The sequence below is a fragment of the Hemiscyllium ocellatum genome, chromosome 15 (assembly GCF_020745735.1).
Source record: "Hemiscyllium ocellatum isolate sHemOce1 chromosome 15, sHemOce1.pat.X.cur, whole genome shotgun sequence".
NCBI classification, from domain to species: Eukaryota; Metazoa; Chordata; class Chondrichthyes; order Orectolobiformes; family Hemiscylliidae; genus Hemiscyllium; species Hemiscyllium ocellatum.
In genome coordinates this window covers 38,237,347-38,264,816 of record NC_083415.1, presented here as the reverse complement: position 1 = coordinate 38,264,816, position 27,470 = coordinate 38,237,347, and the positions used below count along the sequence as shown (strand labels likewise).

The 27,470-nt window shown below is 38.2% G+C and overlaps 1 protein-coding gene across 4 annotated transcripts in view; it reads right to left on the bottom strand.

The window, feature by feature from the left end:
- Positions 1 to 7,081: 7,081 nt before the first annotated feature.
- LOC132822948 (zinc finger protein 704-like) overlaps positions 7,082 to 27,470 on the bottom strand; it is a 119,858-nt gene continuing 99,469 nt past the window's right edge. For 3 of the 4 annotated variants that reach the window (XM_060836385.1, XM_060836383.1, XM_060836381.1), the window contains exons 5-9: positions 18,841 to 18,941; positions 15,537 to 15,798; positions 13,600 to 13,704; positions 10,254 to 10,369; positions 7,082 to 9,627 (exon numbers count right to left, since the gene is read on the bottom strand). In XM_060836385.1, coding sequence (XP_060692368.1) covers positions 9,516 to 9,627; positions 10,254 to 10,369; positions 13,600 to 13,704; positions 15,537 to 15,798; positions 18,841 to 18,941 — 696 coding nt within the window. In that variant the 3' untranslated portion in view covers positions 7,082 to 9,515. The remainder of the gene's footprint in view (positions 9,628 to 10,253; positions 10,370 to 13,599; positions 13,705 to 15,536; positions 15,799 to 18,840; positions 18,942 to 27,470) is intronic. The other variant, XM_060836382.1, reaches the window with a different exon arrangement.

Genomic DNA, 27,470 nt, shown 5'->3' with positions numbered 1-27,470 from the left:
TGTAAAAGAAATGGAGGAAATCCGGTTAGAGCTTTGTTTTTCCCTTTTTTTTCCTCTATTGATGATAACTTGGTTCAGACTATGTTTGGCAGTGGTTAAGATATACATTTTAAATTTCAAAGTTAGGACATACCAAAGGATGGGTGGGGTATATATTCCCCCTTTCTTTAAATAAAAGAATGGGTTGTTTTATTCAATTGATATTCTATGGGCTGTTTATTCTTTTTAGCTTGTGCTTGCAATGCGACTCTAGCTGGGAGAAGTGAAGGTGGTTGAGATGGTTAGATGCCTATTTGTGGGCAGTTCGGGACAGATAGTTGTCCCCTACGGGCAAGGGTTGAGTTCCCCAACTCAGCGCTATTGGCGCTTTATATGTTGGTTTGTTTTCTGGTTTTTGTTTTTTTATTTTTAATAATTTTGTATGTTTGTTAAATGTAGTGGTTTTAGTTTATGTAGATTTTATATTTGGTGGACCGTGCGACTCTAAGGCTCAGCAACTTGTGGTTCGGGTTCCTGCAGAAGATTATGGCTAATGATTTGATTAAATGGTGTACCTGGAATATCAAGGGAAGTCACTCACCAATTAAGAGGAAGAAGGTACTCTTGAGTCTTAGAAAGAAGATGGATATTACTTTGTTACAGGAGACACATTTGGATGACAAGAAGCATCTAAAATTACAGCAGAATGGCTTTGACTGAGTTTATTTTTCTTCATTTAATACCAGAAGTAGGGGAGTGGCTATATTGGTTGGGAAAAATCTCTCATTTAAATTGTTGGAATGTGACACATACTGGAGGTTTGTAATTCTTAAAGCCTTGATAAATGGGGAAGAATGTGGTATTTTAAATGTTTATTGTCCCCCAGCTCACCCTCTTAAATTCTTTGTAGATGCTTTTTCTAAACTGATAAGTCTCCAGTCTTGGCACATCATTATAAGGGGAGATTTTAACTGCCTCATGGACCCCACAGTAAACAGGTTGCCTAAAGGTCCCTGGATACCCTCTACACAAACTAAATAGTTATTGGGTTTGTGTGGGGAATTAGGATTGGTAGACATCGGGAGGTGTCTCCACCCTACAGGTAGGCATTTCACGTTTTTCTCCTATCCGCATAGATGTCACATGAAGATTGACTTTTTTTTTCTGACCCCTGCGGTAACCCTGGATCTGGTGGCATCCTGTACGATTGGTAATATTGCCATCTCTGATCATGCTCCAGTGTACATCATGGTTAAGATTAAGAATGTTACAGTGGATTCAAGGTACTGGCGAATGGACCCCTTTATTCTCATGGACAGTAAGTTTGTGGAGTATTACTCTAGGGAATTTCGGGAATTCCAAGATATCAATATAGGCTCGGTTGATAGCTCATCTGTTCTCTGGGAAACTGCCAAAGCTTATGCTGGGGGTTAGTTATTTCATATTCTACCAGTAGGAAGCAGCAGAAGGGTGAGCAGCAACGTCTCCTTGAAGCACGGTTGAAGGCAACCAAGAAGGCCTATTTTGACAGACCCTCGTTGGTCAAACTACAGAGGATTACGGCACTGTGGTCTGCACTAAATTCAGTGCTCACGCAGACGGCAAAGAAGGAGCTGGCTTTTGCAAAGCAAAGGTTATACGAGCATGGTGACAAGCCAGGCAAATACTTAGCATACCTTGCCAAAAAGAGAAGTGTCTCACAAATCATTACAGCGACTAGGGAAGTGTCTGGGAACCTAACGTGATTCTAAAAAGATTAATGTGACGTTCCAGAGATTCTACTCTAAGTTATATCAGTCTGAGAATTGTGAGGAGGGGCAGGCCAAAATGGAATCATTTTTTTAGAGATCTGAAGCTCCTGGGTGTGAATCACAAACAACAGTCCTTTCTCAATTCCCCATTATCAGAGCAAGAAGTGCAGGAAGCTGTGAGGCAGCTTCAGAGTGGAAAGGCCACCGGGTCCTGATGGACTTCCCAGTGAATTCTATAAGGAATTTATAAGTATACTGTCAGGCCCGATGTTGAATATGTTTAATGATTCATACAGTCATGTTTGTCTCCCGCCATCTCTGAGAGAGGCCAATATTTCACTTATCTTTAAAAAAGGGAAGGATCCAGAAGACTATGCTTCATACAGGCCCATCTCCCTCTTAAATGTGGACTTTAAAATCCTCTTTAAGGCTTTCGCATTAAGGCTGGAGACTGTTACCCTCTATTATTAAAGAGGATTAGACAGGCTTCATAAAGGGTCACAGATCCTCCAATAATGTTAGGAGGCTGCTTAATGTAATTCAAGCATGCCAACAGCAGTCAATACAGGGATTGGTGATTCCTTTAGATGTAGAGAAGGTATTTGACTGAGTTGAGTGGCTGTACCTTTACTATACTCTAGACTGGTTTGGGCGAAGTTTTCATAAGATGAGTAAAGGTTCTCTACAGTGTACCTCTCGCGGTGGTCATTACCAACGGGGTACGATCAAGCAACTTTAATATTTATAGGGGCAGCCGGCAGGGCTGTCCCCTTTCACCATTACTTTTTACGTTGGTGATTGAACCATTGGCAGAGGCCATTTGTGGGGATCTCAATATATCAGCTCCAGAAGTGGGGTCAAAATTACATAAGATCTCACTGTATGCAGACAATGTTCTGATTTTCTTGACAAATCCAGCAGTCTCAGTGCCTTGCCTGATACGATGCATTCACGTGTTTGGTGCTTTTTCAGGGTATAAGATTAATTTTGCTAAATCAGAGGCTATGCCTATGGGTGGTCTTCTGAAAGAGTTGGCTCGAGAGAGTGACTGTAGATTCCCATTTAGGTGGTCACAGTGGGGTTTTGTGTATTTGGGTATATTCATTACTCCAGTTCTGGATTGGCTGTTCAAAGCCAATTTTACTCAATTATTTGAAAAAAATGAAACAAGATCTCCAAAGATGGGAGGCACTTCCAGTCTCGTGGTTGGGTCGGATAGTGCTTATTAAGATGAATATTCACCCTTGTTTGCTATACCCTATACGGCTGCTCCCCTGATTTTCAATAAACAAACACAGTTGCCTCACAGATTGGGAGGAGTAGATGTTCCGGACATTAAAAATTACCAATTAACTCGTTTTTGACCTACGTAAGTGATTGGGTTTGTGGGGACCCTCTTTCAATATGGCTAGATATCTAAGCCTCCCAGGCAAGGTTCCCCCTTACCAGTTTGCTGTTTTTGGACAAGATGAGGACAGTTAGGGAATATTGCCATAACCCAATAGTCATCAATACTGTTAAAGCATGGAGGGCAATTCGGCAGAGGGAAGGTAATATTGGCAAAACATCTTTGTTTACACCTTTAGTTGGTATGCCGAGTTTTCAACCAGGTATGAAAGATTCAGGATTTAAACGTTGGGCAGCTAGGGGTATATCTTGCATGGGTGATTTATTTAAGGGAGATGTAATGATGTCCTTCGATCAGTTAGTACAGAAGTACGAGTTACCTAATAGAGACCTCTTTCGATTGTTATGGAGCATATTTCCCCTGGATTTTCTCACAAATATGGTACACCACAAAACCGAGAAGTTTTACAAGACATGGCAATCCTTTTCGAAATACCTGGACACAAATTTATCTGCCACACTAACAAGAGCTTTTATATAGCTGTAACGATTGTGTTTCATGAGTCCAATATCCAGGGAAGAGGAACTGTGAATGTATGAGTATTTTGTTTGGCTGGGCTGAGTTATTATTATTTATGTTTGTTGTTAGGTATTTATTTAGTTAAATAGCTAGTTTTGGTTTTTAAAAAATTTTTATACTTCTCTATATATGTTTATACATTCGTATAGGAGGGTGGGTTGGGGAATTGTTTTTATTATTTGGGTTTAGTTTTGTACTATTTTTGTATTGTTTTGTATTTGTGGTAATATTAACATCTTTTTTCTTAAAATTATTTTTAATAAGATTTATCCATGTACATTAACAATTTCTCCAAATCTTCATTTGTGTTTACATTATCACGTTCCACCTCCAAGGAAACTTTGCTTCTGTCCGGTAATAAAAATGCTAAGGCCGTACCTTGTTTTGTCTTTGGTAACTAAGTAACTCAGGTCCATCTCGTAAACAGGGGTGGGTAGCTGTACCTTGAAATTTTATATTTTAACTCAACAATACTCTGCTACTAATGTTATCCTCTTAAAAGATGGCTTGCATTTGAACTGAATTCAATTCTATGCTTTATTTTAGTTAACTGCACTCCATAAAATTCAGACTCTACTGATTGGTAGCTCCCTACATTTATACTACCAATTCAAACTCAATTATCTGTTCCAACTTTGTTAGGTCTCAGGCATTCCTTCTGACAATATTAGGTGTTGATAACTCTATATTCTCCCAAGAAGAAATCAACTTTCTACATCCACCCTGCCTGGACTTTGTATGCCTTAATCAAAGTAACCTCTTTTTTTTTTAAACACAATGAATGCACATCTAACCTGGCCAACCTTTCCTTAAAAGATAAACCACCCAATCTAGTCAACTGTGTGCTGCTTCCAATATATTTACACCTTTCCTAAAAGAGTAAACCTATATAGTACTAATGAGCTATATAATCCAAACCTCCTTACTATTACATTAATTTCGCTCAAGAAAATGGTGACATTCTATTTGCTTTCCTTCTGACTGAGATGGAGAGTTGGATATTGCAGAGTCATATTATCTCTCACCATATGCTTCCTCCTCATTCTGCCTTTTAACATAGATAACTTCCCACACTTGCATTTTCAGATTTTGGCTCATATACTTTTGTTTTTGTGTCATCAGCAAAATTAGCAATCATATCATGGGTCAATTTGTCCAAATCATTTATGAATAGTGAACAGTTGAGGACCCAGCACTGACTAGTTTATTCTGTTAAGGCTTTCAATGCTTTAAGAGTACAGAACTCCTAGCACATGCATCATTGAAACAGAGGCTATCAACTCTTTAAAATCCATTTCTAGGTTTAATGCATCACTGTTATTACTAGAAATATTTTAGTATTTTTAATATTTGTAGGAGAGTTCTGAAACTACACTATTCAACAATGAACATTCCTAAATAGTAGTAAGTGTAATACTAAAATAAGCCACAAAAAGGCGCTAAGCAATTCAGATTTATCTCAGCAAGATGTAAATTCTTTAATCTGGAGAAAACTATAGATTAGATTAGATTTGATTACCCACAGTGTGGAAACAGGCACTTCGGCCCAACAAGTCCACACCGACCCTCCGAAGATTAACCCACCCAGACCCATTTCCCTCTGTCTAATTCACCTAACACTGTGGGCAATTTAGCATGACCAATTCACCTGACCTGCACATTTTTGGGTTGTGGGAGGAAACCGGAGCACCCAGAGGAAACCCACGCAGACACAGGGAGAATGTGCAAACTCCACACAGAGTCGGCAGAGGCTGGAATCGAACCTGGGTTCCTAGTGCTGTGAGGCAGCAGTGCTAACTATAGCTTTTAAAATGTACCATTACTTCATGCTGACTATGGTAGAACCCAATAAATTATCAGTCCATTAAAATTTTAATATTTCATAGATTAAAAAGAAAGTTGCAATGTCATGTTACCTGCTATTAATAGATATGAATTTTCAAGATAAAAATGTAAAGTGATTTAGTATGAATCCAACAAGCATTAAGAAAAATGATGTTTGTGGGTATTTATACTTGATGATAAAACTCTACATGTAGTTATTGCAAAAAGCTAATGATTGGTTTAACTATGTTCTGTACATTTGAACATTTGGCGATGATTAAAAACTTTTTAAAAGTGCTGTAGAATGGCAGCAGGTTTAGCAGTATCTGTGAAGAGAAAAACAGTTAACATTTTTGGTTTGATGAGTTGTCTTGGAACTGAAATGCCTGAGAAATGGTGGGTTTTATGTTTTTTTGAGAGTGAGGGGTGGTGTAATAGTTGGTAATGGTCCCACAGCAAAAGATTAATACTATGCTAATAGTAGTAAAGGTGAGATCTAGATACGAAACAGTCATTAATGATGGATGTGATATTGTCAAATGTAGATGGGCTTTCCTGAAAACCCATGCAAACAATACACAGGGAGAGGAAGTAATGTAATGGAGGACTGTGTTTAATTTCTGAAGACGATAACACACAATTAGGCTATTCAGCCTATCGAGTCTGCTCTGCTATTCAACCATGGCTGGTAAGTTTTTCAACCCCATTCTCCCACTTTGCTGAACTCTATGTCGTGTCCTAAAGTCTATAATATGACTAAGTGAAAAATTGTGTGTTGTTCTTCTAGTTTGCATTGAGGTTCACAGAGACAGCAATAGGTCCAGGATAGATGATGGGATAGTGTAGGGGGACGAGTTGAGAATAGCTCACGGGTCGGTGTAACATTGAGGGCTGAAGGGCCTGTTCTGTGCTGTGTTGTTGTATGATCTAAGATGGCACAAGAACAAGATGGTGTTTTGGAACTGCAAGCAAATGGAAGGTTGGGATTGTTCATATGGGCAGAACAGAGGTGTTCCCAATGTGTACTTGGACTCACCAATGTCTAGAAGAGCAAGAGACCACACTGTGAGCAGTAAGTAGAGCAGACTGAATTGAACCAACTGCAAGTAAATGGCTGCTTCATCTGTGGCTTGAGGGAAGAGCTAGAAGAGCAAGGTTACATGGAAAGATGCTGGGGTGGGGTGGTGGTGATTAAATATTAGGAGTGATGAGAATTTTGCTTCACCTTTGAAAATATCTTGGAACTAAACTGTCTGAAGATGTTTGCCTGGTTCTTGTAAAATTTTCATTATAGTTTCAATCATCGCATTCATAGAATACTAATAATTTCTGATCAGTACCATGGTCCTGATCTCTTTATTAAGCTTAACTGAGTCCACAATGGAGTTAAATTCCAGGCAGATCCAAGCTAAGTATGTATTTTCCAGGGAACCTGGTATCACTGCTTCAGGTTCAGGAGTCAATTCCAAGCTGTCTTGCAGCTTTGTGTGATTTCCAATGAATAAAATTGCGATTTTGGTTGTCAATAGTGCTGCTGTTTAGGAAGACCATTTCTTCTTACCAGTGTTGCTTTTCAAAATGCATTTCCATTTGAAACAAATGCTTTCTGAGGATCTTTATTTCTTGCATTTTTAAAAAAAAATATGAAACCCAGCATTACATTGGCACGTAAACCTCAGCAGTAGGCATTGCTGATCATGGAAGACATGACACAGCATTACAGGTGTATCTACAGAAATAAGAGGTCCTTCCCATTCTGGTTAACTTAGTAATTCTGTTCCTTTGTAAAATGATGAGGATTTTACATCCCCACTGAAAGACAGTATGGAAAACAAATGCTGCACCTCCAACATTAATAAAAAGCACACTATACACATCATCCATAACATTTTTCATACAAAAAGTGCATTTTCCCCAAAAGGATTGATTACTTCACCTGTTCAATGATTATTTTCTGAAACCAAAGTTGGTACAACTGCTGGTAATACACATTGTCTTCAAAGCAGAAATAAAGTTCTCTCTTGGAATGTTTACTGCCACAATTATACAATACAAATAAGTTTGGCAATAAAACAAGCTTTGTTGTGGGTTGAAGTTTTCTTTGCATATTGACATATGAAAATTAACCATTAATTATTCTTTTTCCACATACAAAGAATTAATGTAATGAAAGCTGCAAAAGTTAACAGTTTACATTCATTTGCTTATGTCACCAGTTGTGGTCAAAGACCAGTTTAGAGCTACTTATGCGAGATCTATTTTACAGGTAAGCCCTTTTTAATCAAAAAAAATCCAGTATATAATTAAAATATTAGAGTCTCTGTTTTTCCATTTACAGTTGTTATAAACATTTAAGTCCTGAGAATACAGCATTCAAACTGCCCATGGAGAGACTTACTTTGGTATGTTATCTCTAAATACTACAATATGAACACTGATATAATGTGACTGGTTTTCTTCACTAACTATAGAAACAAATGGTTCATTGGGGCTGGATTCTGTTGGGATTATGGATGGGTCAGTATGCCAACACACCTTTTAAAAATAACTTCATAGCTGAGTACTAGAATCATTTTAAAATGTTGGTATACAAAGCAATATTTTCTTTGTACAGAAATCAAACAACATTTTTGGCAATATTCATCATTAAACTGCCATCCACTATAACATGTTTAAATCCTTCAATAAGTGACTTACTCACTGGCCAGTGACTATCTGGGTTGGAAAGAAATCTTAAACCCTGTATTTCAAACTGCTAAAGTTTTAAGCTGCCATTTCTATTCACTGTTAAACGTTTGGCAGAAACTTATGCCTGAAGACCCCGAGATATAGTTGGTGGTAAACTGGATTGGATTTAGCTTAATATCCTGGTACTAAAAGAAGGTGCAGCATTCTCTGTTGGTCACAGTTAGTAACCGTAACCAATCAAGAAAACAAAAATAAAATGCAGTGGTGAGCAGGTATAGTTATGCAACAGCTTAAAAGAAAAACAATTGTAATAGCAACCAGCACTGAAGAATGGACTAAACACTGTAAAAGGATGGTTGTCATACATTCGTGAAAATGGATTATAAATACAAAACCATTTTCATCAGTTTTTTTTCCTTTTTCAAAATACTCAACTAAAGCTATTGCTACAAATCTTATTTTACAGTGAAGAGACATTATTTACACCTCACATACTTCCTCACAACTACAACATGTTGCACCTTTGGCAACCTCCATGTGTTTCTAGAATTATTCATTGTGCAGTACAGCCTAATTCAATTCAATTCAACGAGACTTTCCCATTGGCACATCCTGAATTCTCCAGGCAGGTCTGACCCTATTTTAGTTCCAAATTACTTATCAAATTTTATAACAAAAAAAAGTTTTTAAAAAAATTCAGGACAGCAATATACAAGTGTTTTCACCGTAAAAACAATTAAAATTTGGTTAAAAGACTCCCCACCCCCCTCCATATTCTATCAAAAACCAAAACTGTAAAATTTACATTTTTTAAAAAATGCAGTAAAAGCAAAGCTGTACAGCAAATAAATTCAATTTGCTTTACTTATTTTAAAATCTGCATGTGTTTCCTGAAACAATACCAGTCTCCTGGTCCAGCAGTGGAATGAAGAGTCAATTCTTCTCCAAGATTGAAGATTATTTTTAAGGGAGGAAAATAAATGAAACAAGAGGGTGCAAAGATAGCAGTCAAAATGCCTGCTGTTTAGGAATTTCATCAAATTGCCAAAGATTTAATATTTTAAAAAACCCAGCAAAACTGCCAGTTGGATCAAGTGCCATTAAAAACACAGCAAGTTCAAAGAAAAACTTAAAATGCAAAACAGTCACCATACTTAAAAAAAATTAACTTTTTTTTGATTGCTTTCACATATAATTACAAGTGCGTCATTCAAACAGAATCATGCAATTAGCATTCCCTGCTAATAAAATACTTTGCCCTCCCTGTTCTTATTTCAATTGATTGTTCAGGAAACAGCGTGTAGTCAAATCTTAGAGTGTACAAAATTCAGAAAAGTGCCATTTTTTCAGTCAACAAACCGCTGGCAGGCCTTCTTCCAGCGGCAGGCAGTGCACCACATATCCCTGTTCTCCATTCCGTAAACTTTTCGGCATTTCTTTCCTTCCCCTCTAGGCTTTCTGAAAGGGGATGCATAGAAATTTGTCAAACACACTTATTTAACTTTTTAAACTCTTATTTCTGCTATTTCTTTACGAGAAAACTGAACTGGTGCACAAGCCACCTTGACACTCAGCTGCCAGCAACACTTCAGAGAACTTAAATGGTTGTAATCCTGATCATTTCGAGTCGGGTCGTTGGTGATTTATTCTTTGGCTTCCAACTAGTGGACAAATGGAACCTTGGGAAATTCCATGCACTCCATTTCAGAACCTGAGATCAGGTTACTGAAACAAACATGACTGCAAGCAATGCCTTTCAAACAGTAAAGCAAAATTCTCACTGTCTATCTCCAAGCAGCAAAATTTAAAGTAAATTGGTTTCTCTACTGGTTCTTTATTCAACTAAGACCTAATAGTCTACAAATCGATTTTGCCTTGTTCATAATGTGATCAGTTTCACTGATGCAAAGAGAATACCCTCCTATTTCAGGGTTTGTTTTTGTCAAGTTGTCTGGAATTTTCCAGACCCATATAAACTTGCTGTTACTTAACTGTAAAGAAAACTAACTTTATAAATGGTAAGTTTGTCATTAAAATTGAATCCCTTACATCAAAAAGTATGGAACATAAAATAAAGATAGTACCTTGTTCCTGTCCCTGGTTTAGGGGATGACACGAGAGAGGTATGTACCTTTAAGGATGGGTGGGAAATCTGTCGCTTCTCAACAATATTGATTGGACGAATTTGTGCTAGAGGATCCTAAAAATAACCAGAAATTCACAATCACTCCCAGTTTCCACGGTGTTACATCAAGTACAAATAAAGACAATAAAAATAGGACACAAAAACAGAACAGGAACAGCTGTGTCTGAAATGTCAACTTGCTATTTCTCTCTACAGATGTTCACCACTCAGTGCTGTAATTCCTGCATTTTCTAATTTTGTTTCATAAAGTTCAAGTATATATTGAGGATCTGTACTGATTCTAACCCTTAAACTAGAATGCATGATGTCAGTTAACATTCCTTTTGCATTAGACACTCATTTCTCAGATTTTCATAAACAAAAGTGTGTTCTACAGTTACTTTGAATCACTGACAACAGATCAATCCATGCTACTTAATTATTAGTTAATAGAAATTTCTACATCAGATTCTTCTGAACCTCAAAAGAACTTTCTGGAAACTTGCAGCGGCAAATCTAATTTTATTTTCTTTTTCTCTTCTCACATATCAGCTTGTATTTTCCAGACTGGCAATGAGCCTGACCCAAAGGTTAACGTCCAGTGTAATTTGCATCCATTTGATGTGATGTTCATCCACTGCTTTGAAAATACTAGGTTCCACCTCATTAATATACTTTGGGTGAACTCTGGGCAGCTGGAATGCTTCTAATTGGGATTGGAGCCAACTGGGGACAGGAAGTGATATTCCGATGGCAAAATTTAAAAGCCTTCCAGCATTTTCAAGGTACGGGCAATATTGTTACTGTTCAGGGAAAGGTAGACTCAAATTGGCTTCAGGCGGGGAGAGACCTGCAAACTCACTCAGGGCCACCTAAACATATCTCCAGCAGGGAGACTGACTAGGCAATACAAAGGATGCTCAAATGAACACACGGGTCATAAGAAAATAAGTAGCCAATTATGTGCTTAAAAAAAATCACACATCACCTGTAGTTTTGTCACAAACTATATGAAAAGCTAGACAAATTTCAACTTTGTTTTGTACAATCTACAGCTTACATTGCATTGAAATGTTTTAACAGCTTATTAAGGCTGCGACGCTTCCATATAATCCCATAGCCTTCGTACATGTTTGCAATCTTCTACATGGCAAATGTATGGAATGTAACTGTTGATTGCATAAGGCACCATCCTCTGTATTATGGTGACATCTGGATTTTCTGCAGGCCACCTTAATGAAAAGGTAATTCTCACCTCCTTTCCTGCTTTATTTGAGGATGTGAGCACAAAGCAATGGGAGCATGATTGTGCTAACAAATTATGACATAGGTTTCTGCAAACATCCAATCAATCACCTCCAGTGAGTTTAACTGCCTCTGTCCTTGGAATTTGTTAATGTGTCCGAGAGGAGCAAGCAGAAAGGCCTGAGGCAGCTGTGGTTTGTGATCAACATGTGCATATATATGTTAGCTGTCAGTGAATAATCAGATCTTTGTTTTATTCCTTTGATATGTGAAGTCTTCCTCCATAAGCTGCAGAATAAAGCAAAAGCCTGAGGTTATCTGACTTTTTTACCCTTTTAGTTAAAAAGCCTGGGGATTATTTCTTACATCTGTGCTGTAAAATCAAATCCTGACACCAAGACAGCTGGGTCAGGAAGTGCAGCTTGGCTGTAGAATTGAGCAGCAAAATGAAAAGGAGACTGAAGAACATGTTTACAACTTTGCTGCCCACACAGTACTCCAAGGATATTGCAGACAGAACTTCGAGAGGCTCAGTGTTGTTCCATCGACTGGTGTCAAAAATGCCTGGGTTGTCAATTTGGGAAAGTCAGATAAGTCTTCTTGTGATGTTCTTATGAATACTTCACTGACTACTCTGGGACCATTAAGCCTTCTTTACTGGAGATGTCTGCCATCCTGAGCCACTGCCTAGGACAAATTTGATAGCTGGAATACATTTGAGGGAAGTAGAAACTCTTGGGCTACTATCTCCTCTGACAGTTGGATGTATAGCAGGAAGTATGCAGACAATGACTGATTTCCCATGGAATATCACAATAGATACAGCCTGCAGCAGATCTGTAATCATTGTATTGAATGATAAGAGTATTTATGACCTGAAATAGCCACCAGCAGATTGTTGCCTAGGTTGAGATGGTCTGCAGGCATTCTTGCAATAATTAGCATAACTTGGTGATAGCTAAGTGAAGCTTCTGCATTCATTGAAAGAAAGAAATTAAAAGTCTTGCATTTAATTAGAGTTGTCTTTGTTTTATAGCCGATTAAATATTTCTTAATTGTAATGACAGTTGTAAGATGGGTGTCATTTCATCAGTTAGACAATTATTACTCTCCATTCTCTTATCTTTAAAAAAAAGTTATGGGACAGTTCCCAAGGGGAAACCAACCTTAGTTTCTAAAAACTCTTCTTCATCTTAAACCATATCAGTGTTGCTGCCATATCTCTAAACTAAGGTCCTAATTTCATGTCTCACATTCAGTGCAGCATTGAACTATTAAAGATTTAATGATATTATTCAAAGTGTAGGATTCTTGCCAACATTTATTCATCAAAAATCACTACCAAAATAACTGATGGTGAATTTCATTTGCTGTATGTGAAACCTTATTGACTGCAAAGTTGCATTCATCCTTGTTTCTAATAATACTGACTGTATTTTGAAAGTCTCTACATAAAGGCAATGTTTAAAATTACAATTATACCTTGCCTTCAGAATCCCTATGGCTTCTCCTCTCTTTGTATGTGCAATGTCAAGCCTGAAGCAAATTATTGACAAAGAAATGCAAACAGGGAGCATTATCCAGTGAACCTACATAATGTATGAAGGAAAATATCGCAAATATCCAAAACCTCAAAGGCAGCAGCTCTGGCTTCTTTACAGAGACCTGTTTTACCAGATCAGCACCTAGGTACCTCATGAACCAAATTATAATAAGCAAGGCTTCTGCTTTAAGCAGAGTACTTTTAAGAGTCGAATGCCAGAATGAGATATTTTATATGAGGCAAACTGTTGTTGGCTTGTTTCCATTGCTTTAATCAATATTAACAAGTCTGTTGGGCTGATTTTGTGCTGCACATTGAACCTTGGAAAATTGGCTGTATGAACATACAAAGGGCAGCAATAATCCATCAAGAGGCAGAATTTTCAGACAGGAATGAGGGCCACAATTAATGCTAAATAGGTTAGCAGGCTACAACTTTGTCCCAGCTGGAGGTCTGCAATGTACTGAAAGCATGTATACAATGCTGACTGAACAAGACTACACTGTACAGTACTCACCTGTGAACCTTTAAAAATTATAGGTGGAGACTGCAATGATATGCTGAACCCAGTACCATTTGGCATAAATTTTGATGATAGAGGGATGCTCACCGGGGCTGTAGCCTGTAAACCAAGAAAATAAGATATTTAAGTCTGTGACTGTGATAATAAATGGATTCACTGAATTTCATTTAGGTTTCCATAAAGGACCTTAATTAGGTCAAAAAAAGGGATGTGTAGAACTGACATGCAACCAACAAAATACTTCTTAGCTAGTAGCTAGTAACAGTAAACAGGCAATAGCAGGCCTGCTGGGAATTTCCTTCATTTTCAGTTTTAGGTTTCTGTTTTTAGCATCCAATATATTTTGACAAAATACTTGTGAAATGGAATTATTGCTGTGATGTAAGGATAGAAAATTCAAAACAGTATAAATAATTCTACTGATATTTAAAAAGTCCAGCCTGGCTACCTAAATAAGCAGCATTTCTTTTATCCTTTTCAAATTTGACCAGAGTTGGACTGCACAGCTTTGCCCACATTAATTCAGAATTAGATTGGATAGATAGGAAGATCTGTAAGGACGGAACTAATTTAATCAAAGGACAGGTATTTCACCATGATACGTGTGTATTTATGATTTTTTCATCAATTTTTTTCATTTTGTTACGATACAAATGTACGGCATTATAATTATGTAATGGGATACTATTGTATGATCATACCATTTGTTGTCAATGGGTTAATGACAATGCTAAACCAAAAGAGAAATAAAATTCAGATGGACATGTTAAATGACTGAATACCGAAGTAAACAATGGGACAGGGCATAAGTAGCACAAAAAGACTACGAATAGACAAGTTCCCACAAGAAAACATAAAGTCAAGTTTTAACATGCAGTCTTTACAAACAGATTCAAAGAAGTGACTAAATAAAATAGCCACTGTGGGTATACAGAGTAACCTAAGCAGAAGTTATAGAAATTTCTCACAAGGTAAAATTCTCTGCCAGAGTTCACATATTCATTTTATAAGAATTAGATAGCTGCTGGAAGACAATTAAAAGATCTGGGAGTAAATAAGAAAGTTAGATAGAAATAAATGGCTCATTGGAGTCTTTATGATGCAAGTATTTGCTTTCTATGGTCCAATAATTGTGATAATACCATATTATTTTTGTTTGTTGATGGAGATAGAAATAAAGAGCCTCATTTCTGATGAGTATGGTAATAGCTGGAGTAGGAGGGAATCAGCACCAGAGCCTTTGGTTGGTTACCAGTGCTTGTGGCTAGATGCTCAAATTAAACTACACTATTTTGACAGTACTTCAGTAGTATTCTTTCAATAAAATAGTTTAGAGCAGAATCAAATACATAATAAACATACTAATCATTCTTCAGAATCAGTTTATTTTAGTAGTAGCACCTCCTTTAAATCAGAAATTTGAGAGATATCAAATTCTTTTTGAGGTTCTGAGGAAATGAAACTAGAAGGATTGCAGTTCTGCTGCTGCACAGTCAGCTGCTGTCTTCTATAACTGAGATCAGAAAGTAAATAGATCCCATCACAGTTAGAAGGTGGGACTTTGACAACCCCATTTTCCCCAAAACTAGTCAAACTAGTTCTTTGTGACTCTTTAATCAGTGTAAATAGGCTGTCATCATCACCTGCAGAACAGAATATCTTTACTGAAAGTAACCTATTAGTTGTGAAGTGGTCAGGCATGTCCTAATGATAGAAAAAGATGCTTTATAAAAGCAAGTTTGTTCTTATCTTCCATAATATTTTTGAAATAAATTTTGTCTTACAAATGATAAACTAATTTCCAACTTTATTCAAATAACTATTGTACAATTTGTCGCTTGGACAACTGGCCAGATGAACCAAACGAAGGATGTAAAAATGTCTGCCATCTTTTAATCATGCTTTAATGCAACTTTTTTCTGATTACTTACCTGATAAGCATGGTCAGTGCGTACATGATACAAGTTAGTTGGTGCAGACTGGCTCAAAGGGGTCACTAATTTCTCCTCACTCTTTCCCAAAGCTGGATCTGAACATCCAGAATCCACATTAGGAAAAACTGGTGGCATTATGGTAGTTGGAGACATTGGTGTGAGGCTACTCAATCCATCAGTTAATGAATCTACATCCACATCAATCTCAGAGTAGTAGAAGTCTTCTTCACCATCACAGTGATCAGAATCACCATTATGCCTGTAACATACAATGTGTAGGTAATATGGGTATCAAAACATGCTGAAAAACCTACTGATGTAATCTCAAAATTAACTGAAAATATTGCTAAGTTTTTTTGTATGAATTAGAAATGATTGTTTGTAAAAATACTATTTGCTACAGATTTGTAGGTTTTGTTCTCCATCTGGCATATTCTTTTGTTACAAGAAAGCAGAGTTCCACTTTACTCTTCCAATACCTTTCATCAAGCAACTCAAAATCTTGGCTTTAACTTGTCAGTCTGGATTGCTTGCCTGTCTCTAGCAATGCCCTCACCCAATGAGACCTAGTCTCTGCAATTCTCCTGAAATTTCTGGATTCATATCTTCCTACCTCTTCCAAAACCTTGTCTTTTAGTCACCTCAGCTTTTTTGGAATCTTATTTCCTCCTCTCTGCCAGTCCCCATTCTTGTAAAGCACTTCAAGATATTTTGATATAAGGTTTTTAATCAGAAAACCAGAACAAAAACAAGCTTTAAATTATGTTAAGAATGGCTGCTCATTTGGTTTTATTTACCTGACAAGCTTAATATTACGAATGCGTTTGTACAGACTGGCTCAGTAAATATAAATTGGTGTTTACATTTAATGTATAATGACATTTTAAAAATTGTGTATAATGTATCAAAACACTCTGGAAAGTATTTTATAAAGATCCAACAGTACAGCATTAGCTTTTAACTTGGACAACTTATCTGTAAATACAATAATAAGTCACCGTAGAAGTAAGAGTGGCTGTGAATTTCATTCCTCAAGGATTTTAACTATGGATCGTTGTCTCTACACATCTTGCACCAGCTGCAACCATGTTTCAGTCAAAGCTACCCTCTGCCCTTCCTCCAAATGTATTCTTTTGGGAAGTGTTTGGGGCATGAGTGAAGGGGCAAGAGGAAGGTCTGTCAATCAGTAGACATTCTGTCCCTCACAAGTTTCACCAAGATCGAATGAAACGAGGAACAATAAACATACCTTCCACTATCACATCAAGAAGATTCGTTCAGTCATCGGGTGGAATCATCCTGATCCTGTGGGAATGGGATCAGGAACCATGTTGAAGGAAAGGGTGCCAGAAAAGGGACAGACGTGTTCGGGTTTGCAGGCAACCTGCCAAAGGTGGGTGAACAATGGCAGTGACAGCCATCTTGGCACTATCAGGCAGTTGCTACTCCATAACTAAGGAAGAATTCTCCCGGAGTTGGGGTAAATCCTCATCAAGTTCGGGCCATAGCAGGCCCTTGGAGCTGGCCTCCCAGTAACAGGTTTGGTGAATATTGCATCAGAAGCTCCACGCCCCAGTGATGCAGATTTCAGACGCAGGCCCAACCTGCAGCCTGGAGAGATCACCCAGGAAGGTTTCTTCTCCACTCAGTTTGGTACACCGACCTATTCCACTTCAGTTTCTGTTTTTATTCATTCATGGGACGTGGGTGTTGTTGCAATCCCTAGTTGTCCTTGAGCTGGTGGTGAGTGACCTTGGGTTTGGGAGCTGCTGCCTGAGGAGCCTGGGTGAATTTCTTGCAGTGCATCTTGTAGATGGTACACACTGCTGCTATTGTCGGTGGTGGAGGGAATGATGATTTGAGGATATGGTGCCAGTTAGTGGGCTGCTTTGTACTGAATAGTGTTTAGCTCTGTTTTTCGAGCTGCCCTCATCCAGGCAAGTGGATATAGGTGGTAGGTTATTAGCTGCAGATTTCTAACCTCTAACCCACTCATGTAACTGCTGTATTGATATGGCTAGTCATTTTCTGAGTGTTTCAGAAGATGCCTCCATCTGCAGCTCCCTCATGCGCTCCTTTTAGTCTGAGTGAATTCCCCATTCCCCATGGGCTGCTGGTCGTCTTTAGCTACAGGCCCACTAATTTACCCAAGAATTTGTACTTATGGTGGCATCTTAAGAATCTGTATCTATGTTGCAACTTATAAATGTTTCACTGTATTCATTTGAGTTTGTGGCAAGGCTCATTCTCCCGTAATTGTACGCAGTTCTGTTCGGTAACCATACTCTATTTCTGGGTCACGAGCAAAATGTATCACTGTACCCTCTTAAGTCAGCGCTATTCTTTGTTGATAAGAGTAATTGACTCTTGGACTGCACTTTGGAGGAATGGTGCTTACACTTTTTATCCCCATCAAGAAAATAATCTATTAATCACCACCCTCTTTCTGGTTTTTAACCAGCTTCTGATCCATTCTGTCACAATCCCTTAGAAACAAAATGCTCAGGTTATTTCTCAGTCAGCTTCTTGCAAATTTATTGCCATGCACTATGTTAATTCTGTCGAAGACAGAGAGGAGGAGCACAGTGTTGTTTTCAAGATTTCTGTGCTACTTTGATATGTTACATAATGGAATTGAGAGATGACACAAATGGAAAACTACATAGTTGTTAAAATGCAGATAAATTATAGTGTTTAACTGCCTAAGATGGATTGTTAATTTTTCTTCCTTCCACAGATGGTCGCCATCTTACTGTTCTGACAGTATAAGAATTTTCAAATGCAACAACATATTCAGTGCAATACAGAAATACAGTGCAATCTGTACAAGTTCCATGTTAAAGGTTATGTTTAAAGTAGATTACCATGTTACAAATCATAATATTACCAAATAGACATGAAAAACCACAGGAAGTGACTTTCACACCTAAATAGCAAATTGAGGGCAGAGTTCAGTACCATTGTTACCTATATATTAATAGAGTACTGTAATTAGTTTGGTCAAAAGTGTTACACTCTCTGTTGAAGGAAATATACTATTGATCAGGTGACAGTAGAATGGTTCCATAATGTTCACTTAACTTCCAAATTTATTACAGGTCTCCACAAGAAGAATTTCATTAGAAGAATATCACAGGAACATTAACAGAAAAAGTGTACAAGTTCTGAACCAAGCACTACTACTATTAACTTAAGAATTTGAACTCATCAGTCTCAGATTAACTAAATTTCAAATTGAGTACAATGATTCTGGAATCCCACTAGACACCGGTAAACATTATTTGAGAAATTTCAGACCTACCCCAAATGGAGTGTGCGAACATGCTTTTGTATCCCTGAAGATGTACTCAGAACTTTCCCACAATTCTTCCACAAACATTTAAACATGACCTTCATGGAGTTCTGCAAGAGTGGAACAGACAATGTAACCAGAATAAACTATTAATACTAAAATCCAGAAGGGCTACATTCCTAGCAAGTTTCACTAGCAGCAAGTGCATGATGTAGACAAGAGTCAGGGTGCTGGGAGGATGGCTTCATGAATTTGGCCTTTCAGGACCAGCCAAGAGGCCAATTTGACATTGTCTAAAACAGGGACATACCTCTTGCAAATTTATAATATTTGTACTTTCTCACTGAAGAGAGAGAATCTTCCCCTGTTGTGATTGCTGGTAGATATGAGGAATGTTCATTCTATCCATCATTAGCTTGACTAAGTACTTTTATCATTACAAAGATTGTTACTGCAGGCTTGTGACATCTGCAATTCAGTGGACCATCCTGACATGCGCTCAAGAAGTCTCCAAGTCTCTTTGAAAATTTTATTTTTGTTGCCACTGAACTGGTTAAAATTCATATGATACAACTGATACCTCAGCATCCAGTGTCGCTGAAGTGCTAATGATACAAATAGATTTTGAGACACCATCAGTGGCCTGTCTGCAGCATTTGGCACAAAGGAGATTGGGTTTAGCTGGGCTAGATTCCTGTTCCAAATGCAGCTTGGTAGAGGACAATCCTGCCTCCAAGGAAACACAATCTTTGACTGAACACATTACAGCGTGTTATTTTCACTGGAAACAAGTTATTGTCCTGCTCAATCTTTAGGTTCTTTATCTTTCTCACATTCTACTGAAATGATGTACAGGATTTAACACATAGCATTCCATGGTTTGACTTGAATGGGGTGTAGCCTCCAATAAAGGTTAAAACTTGGTCTGAATTTACATAGAAAGGGAACACTGCTTTATTTAGGATATGGGACAAACTTTGGCCTCTGGGTGAGTGCAGGATAGCCTTACCTATGCCCTTAGGAACTGCTAAGTACACACAAAGCAAGATTCCTCATTTGTTGGTTTATAGAAATACAAGAAGCCTAATGCTCCACCTCCATGAAAATAACTAAGCCCTTCAAAGCCTTCAATTCTTCTTGGACATAGGCCAATATATGATTGCAAGCAACTAAAAAGGATTTCTAAAATATGCGCTTTGGGCAGTGAATGCACCAGGTTGATTCTGAAGTTTTTTTGTAAGGTGGCAGTCTCTAACTAGTTCTTAATTGGGAACAGGATTCCCCAATTGCTCACATAGAGCAGTGAAGTCATACAGCATGGAAACAGGCCCAACTGGTCCATGCCGACCAGGGTTTCTAAACTGAACTAGTCCAATTTTCCTGCATTTGACCCACAGACCTCTAAAGCTTTCCTACCCATGTACCCTTCTAACTGTCTTTCAAATGTTCTAATTGTACTCACCTCTACCAATTCCTCTGGCAGCTTGTTCCATTTACACACCACCCTCTGTGTGAAAAAGTTGTCCTTCAGGTCCTTTTTAATTCTTTCCCCTCTCACCCTAAACCTATGCCCTCTAATTTTAGACTCTCCTACCCTCAGGAAAAGACCATGGCTATTCACCTTATATACGTACCTCATGATTTTATAAACCTCTATAAAGGTCACCCCCTCAACCTACTATGCTCTAAGGAAGACAATCCTAGCCTATCCAGCCTTTCCTTATAGCTCATACCTGCAAATTGTTTTTGCATCCTTTCCAGCTTAATAACACCCTATATCAGAGTGACCAGAATTATATGCAGTACTTCAAACGTGGCCTTACCAATGTCTTGTACAGCTACAACATGGATCCCAACTCCTATACTCAATGCTATGATGAAGATGAGCATGCCAAACACCACCTTCACCATGGAGAAAGTGAGGACTGCAGATGCTGGAGATCAGAGCTGAAAAGGTGTTGCTGGAAAAGCGCAGCAGCAGAATCGACGTTTCAGGCATGAGCCTGAAGAATGGGTCATGCCCGAAACGTCGATTCTCCTGCTCCTTGGATGCTGCCTGACCTGCTGCACTTTTCCAGCAACACATTTTCACCACCTTCACCATCATGTTTAGTGGTGACATTATTTTCAATGAACCGCTTAACTGCAACTCCAGATCTCAGTTTGACAATTCTCTCTGGAGCCGTATAGTTAACTATGCAATTCCTGCTCCGGTTGGTCTTACCAAAATGCAACCCTCCACCTGCCTTTCCTTGGCCCTCTTGCTCAGGTGATCAAGATCCTCTTCCATCGCCTTTACTGTCAAGTATAACATCAATTTTGGTGTCATCCACAAACTTACTAACTGTGTACCCTATATTCTCGTCCAAACCATTTATACGTCTGAAAGTAGTGGACCCAACACCAATCCTTGTGCACACCGCTGATCACCAGCCTCTAGTCTGAATAGCAACTCTCTACCACTACCGTGTCTCCTATCATCAAGCCAATTTTGTATCCAATTGGCTAGCTGTCCCTGGATCTCATGTGATCTAACTTTACTAATCAGTCTACCATATGGAATCTTGCCGAAGGTCTTCTGAAGTCCACGTAGACAATGTCGACTGCTCCGACTTCATCTATTGTCTTGGCCACATCTTCAAAAAACTTAGTCAAGTTTGTGAGACGCTATTTCCCATGCACAAAGCCCGTGCTGACTATCTCTAATCAATCCTCCCCTTTCCAAATGCATGTTGCACAGAATAGGAACATGAAATGTAGAAGTGCAAGAAGAAGTATAGTTTTGAAGCTGTAGTTAACTACACTTTGAGTCATTGAAAAGCATGTTATCCTATAGGAAAATCCAGCCTGCATGTTGCAATACAACCACATGTTAACACAGCATCCAAGAAAACCCAAAAAATATTCGCTGCCCAATCAAAATAAAAGTTCATGAACAATTCTGCAGCATCTTTGCAATTTTATTGAGGGGTTTGTCTCTATTGTGTCTGGTTTCCAATAAATACACAAAAATCAAGACTGAAGTTTCATCAAGTTAAGTATCTTTTCTCCAACATGCCACAGTCTAAACTTAAGGCATGAATGCTTAAAATTCTTGATCTGCAGTATTTTGACCACATGTAAGTAAAACAAGCTAATATATACCTGAAAAATAGCAATGACTGTAAAAATGCATAGCATTCAGACCTTCCCACTTTAGTTAAGTATTAATCTAGTTGACAAAAAAGCACTAGACGTCTCCTCCCATTGTCAACGAAACTAAATAGCTGGAAGGGGTTTTAGTGAATATGAAAGACACACAAAAAAAACTCTGAAGTGAACAAGCCAGTTCAACAGCAGTAAGCTGTTTTGTGGTTGGTGGAGAAATTACATTGTTGGGGTAATTGCAAGTGCCAGCCATCTCACAACCCTCAAATTAGATTTTAAGTGAAGATATAAACAAACACAGCAAATGACACACATACACAAACAAGAGATAATTTAAGAGCAGCATGAGAGCTTTATGTAAAGGAATTATCCACGTTTTAAAAAAATCTGTGCGATAAAATTGCATGGGTAGCTGGATAATAAAGAAGCACAAAATCTGAGTCACATTTTCCATTCACTGCAGAATTGTGTGTGGATTGTTTGAGAAGATATATACCCATTATATAAGGATAATAGCTGAACTTCTGCAAACTTGCATTTCAATTTCTCAAAAATTAAAAACAAAAGAATCACAAATTAAGACTTTTATAAAAACTCTTGCTAAGAATCAACAAAGTTTAACTGCATTTCCATTAATAAGTTTAGGTGAGGTGTTTTCCCATAAAGGTAAAAACAATGACTGCAGATGCTGGAAACCAGAGTTTAGATTAGAGTAATGCTAGAAAAGCACAGCAATTCAGGCAGCATCCGAGGAACAGTAAAGTCGACGTTTCGGGCAAAAGCCCTTCATCAGGAATACAGCTCATAAAGTAGGTTTTGCAGGACATTCAAACTGTCACATGCATGACTGAAGAATGAATGTTTTGATAATATTTTGAACCAAAAAAATGAGTTGGTCTGAAATAATTTGCAAATTCATTGGAGTTGACAATAGGTGTTGCTCACTAGTGAGGGGATTTTGAAATAGATTGCATTGCTGGAACAAAACACACTGAAAACATTCTAACCAAGTTAACAGTGTAGGGTGGCAAGGACAAACAGCCTGCAACTGATATGTCTCAAACTTAACATTATGATTACAAAATTGTTTTTGGGTTTTAATATTCTTTGCAGATATGTTTCATCATGTTGACACATATTTTATCATATTTTCAGTTTCCTAAACTACACAATTAATTCTATAAACTTTGTAAGTTAATTTACCTTGTGTTTTTGTATATTTCTCATTTTCTCCTAATAATGATGTTTGTCAGCAAAATTTCATTAGTTTTCTAAATCTACATTTAAAATGTGAAACTAAGAATTAAAAGGTTAATCTGAAGAAAACCTATAAAAACAGTTTCATAGAAAACATACTGTACATAATAATTGGGGACTTCATTAAATCTGAGATTAGTCTTCAACTGAGCTCCATTGTTTAAAGTATTTCTTAGACTTTGATTCTCTGAATGATGTGTGTATCCTCACTCCTTAGCTGTACTCACTTCAAAATACAACCTATACAAGCATAACATTTAGAAATCCTGCACAAAAACTATTTGGAATGGTGCAAGGTTCAGGTGACAATTCCCTGCTCCCTCTCTTCGCTGCACAATATCAGCTGACCGAACAGCCCAATCTTACTGACCTTTTCTACTTATGTCAGTTCACTCTACCATCACTCTAACTTTTTCCTACGCTATATCTCAATATGTGCACTGTACTGTTTAATAATTGATTGATGCATATCTCATTCCTTTCCCACCAATTGTGCTGCGCCAACAATTGCACAATCTTCAGCTATTACCACCCTGTATTATCAGTCAATTTTCTCTCTCTCTCTAAACCTCTTATATGTTTCATTATCTATCTCTAACCTCACAATCTGCTCGCCTTCCCCCCCACCCCCCCACCCCCAATCGATTTTTTTCCACAAATGCTCCTCTATTTTAAAATATTTCACTATCCCCTGAAACGTTTTGGAATGTTTTGCTCTGTACCATATAACCGTAAATTGTTACTCAAGAATGACTGGAAGGAGCAGACAGAAACTAGCCAACTAATTACAAAATCTCCCAAATGATCAAATGCGTGAAGCTTACAATGACAGTAATGACTACTTTATCTAAGATAAATGAAGCTCCTACTTCATGTGCATCACCTGCATGTAGTAACATAACAGTTATTACACAACTAATTCTTATTTCAATAATAAACACAGCCATGGTCTGTGCCCATGGGTCCTAGTATACCTGCCTAACAGAAACAATTTCCCAGCGTCCACCATTTCTAACCAACTATCTTGTAAGTTTCCATTAGATCTCCCCTCAATCTTCTAAATTCTAATGAATACAATCCTAGGATTCTCAGCTCATCATATGTCAGGCATATCATTCCAGGGATCATCTGTGTGAATCTCCATTGGATACACTCCAGTGCCAGTATGTCCTTCCTGAGGTGTGGGGCCCAGAATTGGACACAATATTCCAAATGGGGCCTAAGTAGAGCTTTATAAAGTTTCAGTAGCACATCGCAGCTTTTACATTCCAACTCTCAAGATAAATGACAACATTACATTTGCTTTCTTAACCACCGACTCAACCTGCAAGTCAACCTTTAGAGAATCCTGGACTAGCACTCCCATATTCCTTTGTACTTTGGCTTTATGAATTTCCTCACCATTTAGAAAATAGTCCATGCTTGTATTCTTTTTTCCAAGGTGCAAGATCTCGCATTTGCTCACATTAAATTTCATCAGCCATTTCCTGGACCACTCTCCCAAACTGTCTAAATCTTTCTGCAGCCTCTCCACCTCCTCAGAACTACCTTCCTGTCCAACTATCTTTGTAACATCGGCGAACTTCGCCAGAATGCCCCCAGTCCCTTCATCCAGATCATTAATATATAAAGAGAACAGCTGCAGCCCCAACACTGAACCCTGAAGGACACCACCTGCCACTAGCTACCATTCTGAAAAAGAACCTTTTATCCCAACTCTCTGCCTTCTGGTCAGACAATCAATCCCCAATCCATGCCAATAGCTCACCTCAAACACCATGGGCCCTCACTTTACTCAGCAGCCTCCCGTGAGGCACCTTATTAAAAGGCCTTTTAGAAATCTAGGTAGATAACATCTATTTGATTTCCCTGGTCTAACCCACTTGTTACCTCTTCAAAGAATTCTAACGGGTTTATCAGGCAGAACCTTTCCTTACTAAATCCATGCTGACTTATTCTAATCCAACCCTGCACTTCCAAGGATTTAGAAATCTCATCCTTAGCGACGGATTCTAGAATTTTACCTACAACCGAGGTTAGGCTAATCGGCCTATAATTTTCTATCTTTTGTCTTGATCCTTTCTTGAACAAGGGGGCTACAACAGCGATTTTCTAACCATCTGGGACTTTCCCTGGCTCCAATGATTTTTGAAAGATTATAACCAATGCCTCCGCTATTTCCTTAGCCACCTCCCTCAGAACTCTAGGATGTAGCCCATGGAGGCCAAGAGGTTTATTGGTTTTTACACCTTTTAGCTTTTCTAACATTTTCTCTTTTATAATGGCTACCATACTCAACTCTGCCCCTTGACTCTCCTTAATTGTGGGATATTACTCATGTCTTCCACTGTGAAGACTGACGCAAAGTATTTGTTAAGTTCTTCAGCTATTTCCTTATCTCCCATCATGAGCCTTCCTGCATCAATTTGGAGCAGCCCAATTTCTACTTTTGCCTCTCATTTGTTTCTTATGTATTGAAAAGAAACTTCTACTTTCATTTCTAATATTACTGGCTAGCTAACCTTCATATTTGATCCTCTCCTTCCTTATTTCTCTCTTTGTTATCCTCTGTTTATTTTTGTAGTCTTCCCAATCTTCTGATTTCCCAGTGCTCTTGATTTTCTTTGTCAGCCATGGCAGCCTAATCCCATCCACCAATACCACACCGCCCCCACCACCAACACAGACCAGATAATCTTTCTTTTCTTTGAGATGAACCTCTGTACTGTGTCTTCAATTACACCCAGAAACTCCTACCATTGTTGCTCTACTGTTTTCCCCACTAGGCTCTGCTTCCAGTCAATTTTCGGCAGTTCTTCTTTCATGCCCCTGTAATTACCTTTATTTAACTGTAACACCATTATATCCGATTTTGCCTTCTCTCTTTCGAGTTGTAGACTGAACTCTATCATACTATGATCGCTGCCTCCAAAGTATTCCCTTACTTTAAGATCTTTTATAGTCTGGCCAAGTGGATATAACATATGGGCAGGCATGTGGCTGATGCAAAAAAGTGTGAAGTGACATATTTTGGTACATATAAAATGGAGAAGTGCTAGGCAAAATATACAATACTGAAGTTGGTGAGGCAACAGAGGGACCTGTGAACAAACATGTACAAAGTCCAGAATAGTCTGCTCCCTTGTGGGCTCCATCACAAGCTGTTCCAAAAAGCCATCCTGTAAGCATTCCATTAATTCTTTCTTTGGATCCACTGGCAACATTATTCACCCAATCAATTTGCATATTGAAGTCCCCCATGATCACTGTGACCTTGCCTTTCTGACATGCCCTATCTATTTCCTGGTAAATCCATTATGGTTTTTTTTGCCTTTGTGGTAACTCAACTCCACCCACACATCATTTAACTAGATTTATGTTTTTGTTGCAACACTAATGTCAATGTCTATACTTAATTTTGTTATAGAAGTACTTTTGTTTCTTTGCTTTCAGGTAACTGTAAAGTTATCATTTAATTAGATTTAGTTTCATTCTTAACTAACAGGACAACCCTCGCCCCCACTGCCCACCTCCCTGTCTTTTCGATAAGTTGTAAATTCTTGGATGTTTAACTGCCAGTCCTGAATGCCCTGCAACCACATCTCTGTGATGCCTACCACATCATAATCATTCACGATGATTTCTCCTGTTAATTCATCTACTTTGTTATGGATACTACATGCATTCAGGTAAAGTGCCTTAATGCTAATTTTTTTATCCTCATAATTTCTATACCTAGGTTATCCTTCCTTTTTGCTTCATTCCTAATCTGCCTTGAACTTAAACCCAGCACACATGCTAACCTGCTGCTTATCTTTCTACTTGATTCCATACTTGCTGTTGCTTTTCCTTTCCCTTTCCTCCCGACACACCAGTTTAAAGTCCTGGTGATCACCCTATTTATTCGTTTCGCCAGAACAGAGTTTCCGGATCGGTTCAGGTGGAGACAGATCGGTACAGATCACCCTGGTTTCAAAACTAATGTCCCATGAAATGGAATCCCTCTTTCCCACACCAAACGCAAATATTGATCTATTCCTAATAAACACAGCTCTCCTAAATTGCATGTCATTGATTACTTCAAAATCTGACCTGAATAAGAGCAAGGAAAACTTTTTCTACCTTGACTAATTAAATAAAAACCCATAAATGGCTATAGTCATCTATTGCCTGTCCCTAGTTGCGATTGAGAAGGTGGTGGTGAGCTGTCATCTTAAACTGCTGCAGTCCATGTG